Source organism: Raphanus sativus, chromosome 3 (assembly GCF_000801105.2).
Source record: "Raphanus sativus cultivar WK10039 chromosome 3, ASM80110v3, whole genome shotgun sequence".
Taxonomy (NCBI): Eukaryota; Viridiplantae; Streptophyta; class Magnoliopsida; order Brassicales; family Brassicaceae; genus Raphanus; species Raphanus sativus.
The window spans coordinates 17,718,731-17,730,061 of record NC_079513.1 but is presented as its reverse complement, the minus strand read 5'-3'; the positions used below and the strand labels follow the sequence as shown (position 1 = coordinate 17,730,061).

General features: G+C 29.3%; 1 protein-coding gene across 1 annotated transcript; it reads right to left on the bottom strand.

Moving 5' to 3' along the window:
- Positions 1–967: 967 nt before the first annotated feature.
- On the bottom strand, positions 968–7,896 carry LOC130510049 (uncharacterized). Its single transcript, XM_057006389.1, has 3 exons — positions 6,048–7,896; positions 1,407–1,426; positions 968–1,123 (listed from the first exon to the last, which is right to left on the bottom strand). The coding sequence occupies exons 1-3, from the start codon at positions 7,894–7,896 to the stop codon at positions 968–970; spliced, it is 2,025 nt and encodes a 674-aa protein (XP_056862369.1).
- Between the last annotated feature and the right edge of the window lie 3,435 nt (positions 7,897–11,331).

Sequence of the window (11,331 nt, the reverse complement as noted above, 5' to 3'; positions counted from 1 at the left end):
TACACAAACATAATTACAAAGAAAAACACAAATATGAAATTAAATTTCTAAATAAAAATGTATAACAAAAATATATCCGCCATTTGAAAAAGCGGGTGGGAATCTAAATTCCTAATTAGAATACAAACAAATTCTAAGAATATAACTAAAAAACAAAAAAAAACAAAAAACAAAATTATGCATTGGTTCAATTGATAATCGATTCTTGGTTTCAGCGGATTTCGTGAGTTTTACCAGATGATTAAATAATGATTTCTTCCTAAAATCAAACCGGATTACATACTGGATCACCGAGTTTATTAGGTCAACCACATGGACTAATCGGATTTCAAAACACTGAGTGGAAGTTTATAGATATGTAACATCACAAATTCAATTACAATTATTAAAAAAAATTACTAATGTTTTTTAAATAGTATATACAAATATGAATAGGAAGAAAAACACATATGATTACAAAAAACACAAATATAAAAATTAAATTTCTAACAAAAAAATTAGAAACAAAAAACATACCCGTCCTTTCGAAGGACGGATCATAATCTAGTATTTTTTTAAAATACTTGATTGTATTATAAATATATAAGATCAGTTCGTGTATTAACATCAATGTGTTTATTAGCGTGTGATATGTAGGATCAATACGTATTTGAAAACTTTTATGTAAAGTCAATGAGCAGAATACTTTGATTTTCTTAAAGAATATTCTCTTTTTTATATATTTAAAACAAAAGGAAAACCTAGTGGCATGTAAATATACGTAATATTTTAAAGAAGAATAGAAAAAGACACCAAACTTGATATGATAAAGAAGTTGAGAATGAAATCAAATCTTTTTGCTCAGCTTAGGTTGGCTTTTTACTAACCAACCTCCTATCTGACACTTAAACACATACAAAATATAAGTTTAATATATATATAAATTTAATGGAAAACTCTATTATTATGTGTGTGATGTTAATCTAAGCTACTCGTGGTGGCCCCCTTCTTCTTTGGCACCAGCTTCAGATTCATAAGCATTGGCGTTGTCTTCAGAGCCTTTTGATTTATCCTCCTCCGTTGCATTTTCCTTCTTGCTTGCTTTCTCTATCTTTGGCTTTGGAATTCTATTCACCTTCTTAACCTACATATTAATATATATTTATATGTATTTTATTTTAACCTAGATGAAAATCCCCTTTCTGCTGACTTTGATTATTTATTAAACTGATTTCGTGTACGTTGTCTTGCAGAATATATAGATTGGTGTACACTACATCTGACGTGAACACTGGCTTGCTCCACATAGCAGTCCTGTTACAGAGATTTGTCATGTTAACTCTCTCTAATTTTAAAGACATAAAAATGTATGAAGCAACATTCCCTTTTTCTGCTCAGCTTCGTTCTTCTCCAACCAGCTTTTTTACTTCCCTGTTTTCTTTGAGACCTGAATAAAACAACACAATTTAGCATTAGCTCACCAAGACTTGTTAAAAAAAAACTGATACTTGCCTCATCAAGCTTCTCAATAAATGCCTCGAGCTTTTTCCTTGGGTGGAAATCTTTTCAAATTCAGGTGTTTCTAGCTGCTGAAGGACCAAAATAAAACCAAAGCATTGAGTGTTTGAGTAGAATGCCACCATAAGACACACTAATATGGAGAAAGTAAAAACTGTATAGCAACAAAAGAAACATGAAGTAATGGACATGGCCGTCTTTTAGCACGTGCAAGTGGAGCGGTCGAACATGGTCCAAAATTTTAGAGGATCCATAATTTTTTTTTGTTTTAGTAATAGTTATAAATTTAAAATCATATTTTTATAAAAAAATAAGAATAACTATGTTTGAATTTAGGTTCAGTATTTATAACCAATAAATGTAAAATACAATTTTTCATTTTGTTTATATAACCAACCAAAATGCAATAAATTAGGACGTAAGAAATAGTTGTTAATGTGTATTTGAATATTCAATGGTAGTATATAAAGTTAACATTCTAATTGATTATATTTTGGAAACAATTATTAATTAGTGATTATAAATACGAATCACAAAATATATTTTCACCATTTTTTAATTAGAAATAGCAAACACAAAGAAAAAAAACTAGTCTACAACTTCTGTTGACAAGAAAAAAGAGTGATTTGTCCAATCAAGAGTATATAGTTTGCTATCTAGATTTGTTATTCTGCTATATTTATAGATTATGATTTTTGATTATGCAAATAATAAACGTAATAAAATAACTGAAAAAGTTAGAAGAATGATCAAATTTGATCGATGATTTTGCATTGAAAATATCAAATAATCATGTTCAATGATTTGATCAATGATTTTGCATTAGAAACTAGAAAATAGTGTTATTTAGATATAAAATAGCTAAATTGATAGATTTATTTTATATTATATTGACATCTTGTAAAAAAAATCAAAATTATTTTAGATTGTTAAAAAAGTCTTATTTTTTATTTTGAACATGATCCGTCTGAAGTTTGAGACGGCCCTGGTAATGGAGATAGTGTACACACAACCTTCTTTTTGGTAGCATATATATAAGATTCTAGGTTGCTTTCGTAAAAGGTGCTCGTGAAGAGCATTCTCCCTGAGCTTGGGATAGCAGATTTCGAGACCAACTGCTCCGCTGGCGAAATCTTGCGATCATTGCTGGAAGAAGATCGGAAGGAAGCGAGTGATAGAGGAAGATAAGCCAGCTCTCACCGTTTAGTGTCTCCTGCTTTTCATGTTAGATCAATATACTCTCTTGTATATATATAAGAAATGATAGATAGGTTAATGAATGATTGTAGGATACGCTTAGGTTTCGTAAAGTAGTATATATTATGGATATTCCTTGCAAGTTGGTTAACAGAATCAAAGCGTATATAGGAAGGAGATGATTTTGTAGAAACTAATCTATACTATTATTTGCGAAATAAAATTTTGGATTCGAGCTCTCACGTTAAAAGTTAGAGTGGTTAATATTGTTTATACCCTTAATAAATAAAATATATAAATGAAATCCAAAATAAAAAACGAATTTAAATGATTAAAAATAATAATAACAATAATAAGAAGAATTATCTAACCTAATATATATTAAAATTAAAAAATAAAATATGATATAAACACATATATATTGTGTTGTTATCTGAAATTATCTTTTAAGAATAAATTAAACTAAAATAAAACAGAAAACAAATAACTAAAAATTAATCAAAAAAATTATCAATTTTATATAACTGAAAAGAGAACATTTAGTTTATAATACTATATTCAAAGCGATTTTCTTTCTCTCACGTTAAAAGTTATAGCGTTTAAAATCTTCATTATCCTTAATACATAATTAGATTATATTTGTTAATATAGAATTACTCACAAATTTAAAACGAATTTTATTAATTTGATTCTCATCATTATCTACAAAATTATATATTATGTGATCCAATAATATTTACATCAAAATATTTTTAAAATAAATATAAATCCATGTATGTAGTTTTATGAATATATGAATATTTTCAAATTGTTTACATAATAAATATTTTTTATTAAAATAAAATTTATTGTATATAAAATTAATATTTTAATTAATTATTAAATATATCAAAAGCATGAAATAATTTATTTTAATGGTTCTCGAATTGATAATATATTTATTTAGTAATTTGTAAAATTATTAACCGTGGTACTTTTCCCAAAGTTGAAATGGTAAGCTAGTTATTTTGCTACGTAACTCCCCCCCCCCCCCCCCCCCCACCCCACACACCATTTACTGGTTAAGCAAGCAAGTATCAATGTCCATTTCTTTCTCTCTAAATCAAGCTAATGTTATTTGAAAACAATTAAAATAACTATTTCTGAAAAGAAAAAACTATTTCTGATTGATAATTACCAAATAAGTGTTGTTTTTATTGTTTTTCAAATTTCTTAAATGCATAAATCAACAATGTAGTGTTGTTATTTCACTTATTTGTCATTTTCTTCATAGAGAAAATAAAACTATCTTGTACATAAGCTTTGTAGTATTAACATATAATTAAATATATCATAAATAAAAAGTTCAAAAATATATATCATAAGTAACCTGAAACTACATTAGACACTTATCAAAAAATTTAAATACCAAATCACAGTTTATATATATATATATATATATATATATATATATAACATATAAAACCTCAAATTGAATTATAACTTCCCCAAACAAAAATGAATTTAGAAAAACGTAATCTCCAATTTATCTTGAATGTAACCACCAATCTTATAACAAACGACCTTTGTTGTGCACATGGATGCAGAGCTACCCCCTTGGTTTACAGAGTCTGTAAAAGTCGACGACAAAAAAAAAAAAAAACCACCAATCTTATGTTGATAATTAATATTAAAAACTTTATAACTGATACTTATCGATCGGAAGTTAAATTGGACATCATGAGTTATAAAATAGTGAAATTATAATGTATCTTTGTAGCATACATTGAGTTTTTAATCTTTCTACACACTACAAGAAAATGAGTGTATTGTAACGAATTTTTTCGTCACAATAAAAAATATTTCGTCACAATATTGACATTGTGACGTATTTGTAACTGTTTGTATATGGTTGCAATACAATCGTCACAAATATTTGTTGGTATCAAAACCGTAACAATGTTGTGACTTATTGAAACCGTAACAATTTCGACACAAGTCGTGACGATATATATAAGTGACAAAACAGTCACAGTTACTGACTAATAATTAAGTCACAAACCCGTCATTGTTTGTGACCATCACACCGTCTCCATTTCGTAACTCGGTGTGACGAAACATTAGTCTCCAATCGTCACAATTAAGGACTAATAGGTAGTCACGAAACAGTCTTATTTTGCTACTAATTTGTAGTCTCAGATATGTTACGTATTGTCACTGAAAATTCGTAACAATTCCGTAGTACAAGCTACTGATTTCTTAACTCAAATTGTCATGCATTTTGTCACAAATCAGTCTTAATTAGATACTTATATTTTGTCATGTATTCGTCACAATTCTTCACTGAAAAAACATCACAAATCCGTCTTAATTAGCTACTAATTTAGATGTAAAAATGGTAGAGATTACTTTTATTAAATTAGTCACAATTTTACAGAATTATATTCATATCCATATATTTTTTTACATTTATAATTCTGTAAATGTTAGCTATATTACAAAGTGCGTTTGCTATTTATTTTACAAAAACAAAATATGAAAAGACAAATTATTGAAAATAAAAATTCCATAACATCAAAAACAGATTACAAAATAAAATATAGTTATGTGAATATTAATTTTTATCAGAAACATATTTTATAACAGAGCATAGTCGTTCCAAGTCTATTTAAGAGAAAGAAACACTTTATAACACATTTAGAAGAAAAAATATGAACAAAAAGTCAATTGACTGCAAGGTCTAAAGCGTTAACTAGAAAAATAAAAACAGAGCACTACGCAAAGGCACCTTATTACAATTAAAAACAGAGCACTACGTAAACAGAGAACTATATATGAAACTATATATATGGAAAAATAAATAAACTAGGCCAAAGTATCTTACCATATATTAAAATTAGAGCACTAACGTGAACTGAAAGTCTAAAACATTAATATCAGTTTCTTTAATGGCACTTAACAAAACTAATATAAATTATATAAAGCAAAACTTGACGAGGCAAAAGCACCTCACAGAGTCAGTTTCTTCGTAACAGACAAAAAACATAACTCAGTTTCTTTGTCACAGACAAAATTCTAGTACAGAAAACTCAATGAGGCAAAATCACCTCACAGAGAACTACGAACTCAAATCCAAAAAGAGCATTAGGAGCTCAAATCAAAACATAGTTAATTAGCTAGCGTACATAAAAACTGCAGATCATTAAAATCTAAAACATAGTATAATGACAGGTTTTTAAAGCAAAGCTCTACGAACTAAAATCAAAACAGAGCACTATGAACTCAAATCAAAACAGCAGCTTCAAAAAATAACTGAAAAATAGGTAAAGGAACATAGACAAAATTATAAATGTAATCAAAAGTTATATATTTACCTGATAGTGCTTCATGCACAGATTTATCCATAAGTTCAGCAAACGCAATTGGAATGAGCCGTTGCATTAGAACATGACAATCGTGACTTTTCATTCCTGTTAATTTACCACCAGATAAATCAACACATTTTGATAGACTTGATGCATATCCATCAGAAAACTTAACATCTTTTTCAAGCCATTTTAAGAAAGCTACTTTTGCATCAGCTTGTAGTCTGAAAATTGGGAAGGGAACCTTGCCATCAGTTGTTAAGTGAAGATCTTTCCTGTTACAATACTCTTTCAAATCAAGTCGTGATTTGATGCCATCCTTTGTTTTTCCTTGAACATTCAGTAGAGTATTGATGATATTATCAAAAAAATTCTTTTCTATATGCATCACATCAAGATTGTGCCGAAGTTTATGATTCTTCCAGTAAGGCAACTCCCAAAAAATGCTTTGCTTGTGCCAGTTATGAGTGTCACCATAACCCTTTAAGCGCCCATGGTTTCCTCCGCAGTCAACTGTTTTGGGCAAACCATTTACTTTGTTCCATATTTCCTCGCCTGTAAGCAACAGAGGTGGATCATCACTCACAACCCTTCCTCTTTTAAAATTTTTCTTATTTCGCCGATAGGTATGATCTGCTGGTAGAAAACGACGATGACAATCAAACCAACTTGTTTTTCTACCATTCTTCAACTGAAATGCATCAGTCTGGTCCATACAATAAGGACATGCCAATCGACCATGAGTTGTCCATCCAGAAAGCATAGCATAAGCAGGAAAGTCACTTATTGTCCACATAAGCACAACTCGTAATATAAAGTTCTCCTTAGTAGAAATATCATAGGCCTCAATCCCGTTATCCCACAGATCCTTTAACTCTTCTATCAGTGGCTGAAGGAATATATCGAGACTTCTCTTAGGATGATTAGGTCCAGGGACTAGAATGGTTAGAAACATAAATTCTGGTTTCATGCACATCTCAGGTGGCATATTATACGGAGTCAGAATCACATGCCATAAAGAATAGTTTTGTCCTGACATACCAAATGGATTAAAACCATCTGTGCATAACCCAAGGTAAATATTTCTTGACTCAGATGCAAATTCAGGATATACCTCACGAAAATGTTTCCATGCTTTTCCATCTGAAGGATGACACATTTCTCCACCATTCATTGAATGTTCTGCATGCCATCTCATATCTCTTGCAGTATTATTAGACTGATATAATCTCTTTAATCTATCTCTAACCGGCATATAAAACATTTTGTTGTATGCAACCTTTTTCTGTCCCAAATTTTGAGTAGGTCGATATCTATCTTTTTTGCAGAATAGACGGTTTTCTAGGTTCGCAGAATCCTTCCAAAATAGCATACAATTATCTTGGCAAACATCAATCTTCTGATAAGGTAAACCTAAAGACCGCATAAGCTTCTTTATATCATAGTAAGAATTCATTGAATTGTTACCTTGTGGCAAATACTCTTGCATCATCTGAGAAATCGAATCCATACAATTTTGAGGCAAATTATAATCTGTCTTCAAACTCATGAGTCGAGCTGCTAAAGAAAGTTGTGAGAGACCTTCTTTACATCCATCATAAATTGGATGTTTAGCAGCATCCAAAATATTGTAAAACTTTTTAGCCTCAGCATTAGGCTCTTCTTCCATATTTTCATCGAATGAAGTTTCCTTATTACTATATGCATCTGATACCATTGACACATAAGGATTTACTGTCTCGGTTTGAGAGTCAAAACTAGAAGCATCTTCACTAGTAATTATATTCTCAGGATTGTTTAGAATATCATAATTCTCTCCATGAGAAATCCAAACCCAGTAGTTTCCTGTAAAACCCATATTATATAGATGACTCCACACAGTTTTTTCTTCCAATAATCTTCCATTGTCACACTTATAATATGGACAAAATAGCTTGCCATTCTCGAGAAATAGGGGTTGAATCTTTGCAAAATTCATAAAACTCTCCAAACCTTGACAAAACGTTTCTGAAACTTGATTATTGGAGCCATCGATTCTTTCATACATCCACTTTCTTGCAATTTTAATATCATTATCCAGTGACATTCTTTTCTACAGCAGAGAGCTTCTTTTTCCTTCTCCTCGACAATAGATGACTTGAAAACCTCTGTTTTCTCTTCTCAATGATTTTTTGTACAATCAACACAATTTTTTTTATTTCTATAGCTATTGTAAACGGACTATAAAAAGATTAGGATTCTAATTAATAATTTAAAAAGGAAATAATAAAGTATATTCCATATTAGATAAGGACTATAGTCCTTATAAATAGTTAAGCACTGGATAAAAAAAATGTAACATTGACATATGTTTGTAAAAGAATTTCTTTCTATTTTTAATATTATTATTGTTATGGAACTACTTTTACAGACTCAAAAGGTTGAGTCACAAATCGTGAAAAAGTAAACATAATATATTTGGTTTTAATTAGCAACAAAATTGTTATACTCCCTCTGTTTTTAAATAATAGATGTTTTGAGATTTTCACACTTTTTAATAAAACATATTAAAACTTATTTATTAGTGTATAGTTTTTTGTTATTTTATATTTCCTATATTTCTAAACCAATAAAATTTCAAGAAATGCAATTAATGTTTTTGAGATTCACAATTATTCATAATTAGTTGACAAAAATTACATTGAAAATATGAAAAATATATCTTTTTGAAACAAAAAAATTTCTAGAACATACATCTTTTAAAAACAGAGGGAGTATCATTTATGTAAAAGTTTGCAACAATAAATATATCTTTCACGGGTGTTAGTTAATGACTAAAGGTGAGTCACAATTATGTATCAAATAGAGACTTATATTTCCGTCACGGTTTCGTATCCAATTTGTGATGATACGTATAGTCACAATACTGTCACGACCGTTACATTTATTTATATAGTAACAATTACGTCTTTATTTGTGACTAAATATAGCAACGAATTACATCGTCATAATATAATGACTTAAGACGGAAAAACACAGTCACAACTACGTATTAAAAACGTCACTAAATTGTGACCGAGACAGTTTGTCTCAAGAGATCGTCACAATACATCCTTTTTTTTGTAGTGACACGAAATATAAAATTCAAACACAAAATCATGATAAAGGTAAAAAAGTTTCCGTTTGTGACAATATTGATATTAGTTTGTGTATTTGTTAGCAGCACCGAGACTAGATATCTGGGCTATTTACCAATAAGCTTCGGTGATGGAGATCACCGTCATCGTCATGTACCCATACCAGCAAATCCATATAGGCGAGGATGCGAGGCATCCCAAAAATGTCAAAGAAGTATTGAATCTCTGTTACATAATTTTTGGAATTATTTTCTAGAGAATAATGTAAACACTGGATGATTACCTAAAAAACATGCGATAAATAAAGCTGTTAAGAGTATTTGTTGTGTTTACATTAATTTTCTACCATTACAAATCAAACAGTTTCTAGAGAATGCAATGTTTTACAATGTGTGTTGAACAACAAGTCAAAATGCTTAACTTTAAATTTCAAAATTTTGACTTTGATTCATCCGATATAATAGAAAACTAGGTGACCGGTCCGCACCATGTGCGGACATTGTACGATTTCAAATTACGGACAAAATAGTGCTCAGGTTTGGAAGTAACAGATTTTATATCATAAGACCACCGTTTGGGGATAAAGCATTAGGCACAGTAAAAATGATGGTAGTCAATATTTTAAAAGGACGAGATGGAACAAAGTAACTTCGGTATCAAGAGGTAGTTATTGTGTGTATGTATAATTGCAACGTCCCAAGATAATTTATGTGTTTAAGAAGATATTTTTTTTCCAAATCTGGAATTAATAATGTATAGTTAGAGAAGTAACATATTTTACATTATCACTAATTAGAATGAGATGGTATATATGTTTTAATTATTTATTTTAGGTGAAAATTATTTTATGCATAAATTTGACTCGTGAAGCTCTTCTGAAGTGCAGGGACATATATTTTTGTCTCCGACTTCCTTTTTTTACCAGTTATTAGGATTTTTAATCCAGATCTCGACTTAACTCTTGAAAGTGCAACGTAAAGCTGCCATGAGAGAACACTGGCCTAGACAGAAACATTATTAATATTTAATCAAATGTTTTATGTATTATTAAAACTAAATTTTTTCTTCATATATTTTATGTATTATTCATATAAATATGTATTGTTCAAATACAATTCATATGTTTAGTGTATTATTAAAACTAAATTTGTTCTTCATTCAGTCTTTGTGGTTTAAAACTATAAGCCTTTTAAACATTACTTAATTCAATCTACTTTGATGTTTAAATTATTATCATATACTTTGAAATATGAAATAAATAAATCACGCATGTGCAGACATCGATATGATTTATATAATGCATGTATAGCTATTATTATTAGTGCATAAGTGGATTGTAATTATATTTCACTCTCGTTGTATCTTTGTATCTTACTCATTTAGGTTTCTCCACATATAAGTCTCTCTCCCTCTCTCTCATCATAAACCTTTTAATATTTTGAAAAAGATAAAAAGGTAATTACGATCATATCGTGCGTGCGGGCATTCATATGATTCATATATTACCCGTCTAGCTATTAGTATAAGTATATAAGTAGATTATAATTCTTTCTCAATCTCTTTGTATCATTATGTCTAATTCATATACTACATGTTACGTTATTATTATAAGTGCATAAGTGGATCGTAGTTATCTCTCTCTCTCTCTCTCTCTCTCTCTCTCTCTCTCTCTCTCTTTCTCTCTCTCTCTCTCTCTCTCTCTCTCTCTCTCTCTCTCTCTCTCTCTCTCTCTCTCTCTCTCTCTCTCTCTCTCTCATCGTAAAGCTTTTTTTTTGAAAAAATAAAAATGTAAACATTCTTTTAATTCACCGATTATCTTTTAACTACCACAATTTTGATTTATATGGGAATGTTTCCTAGTTTAATATTTTATCATGAATTTTTTTGGGTGAATTACCAACTAATCATAGTTTGCCAATTAATGTACAGCTTTTTTTAAAGATAATAAATAAAATAATAATAATTTGTGTTAAGTTTTTTAAAATAAATAAAAAAATATTAGTAGCTGCCAAAAGATAATTTTTTTAACAATTTTAAAACCGTCACAAAAGAGTAAATCATAAACACTAAACACTATACCCTAAACCCTTGGACAAAGCTTAAACCCTTGGGTAAAAATCAAACATTAAACTCTAAATTCTTGGATATACCCTAAACCCTTGAATAAATCCTAAACA

Coding starts and splice junctions, on each gene's coding strand:
- LOC130510049 (XM_057006389.1), bottom strand. CDS start 7,896: ATGGGTTTTACAGGAAACTACTGGGTTTGGATTTCTCATGGAGAGAAT. Junction 1,427..6,047: donor TGTGCATGAAGCACTATCAG/GTAAATATATAA, acceptor TGTTTTATTCAG/GTCTCAAAGAAAACAGGGAA. Junction 1,124..1,406: donor GTCTCAAAGAAAACAGGGAA/GTAAAAAAGCTG, acceptor ATTAATATGTAG/GTTAAGAAGGTGAATAGAAT.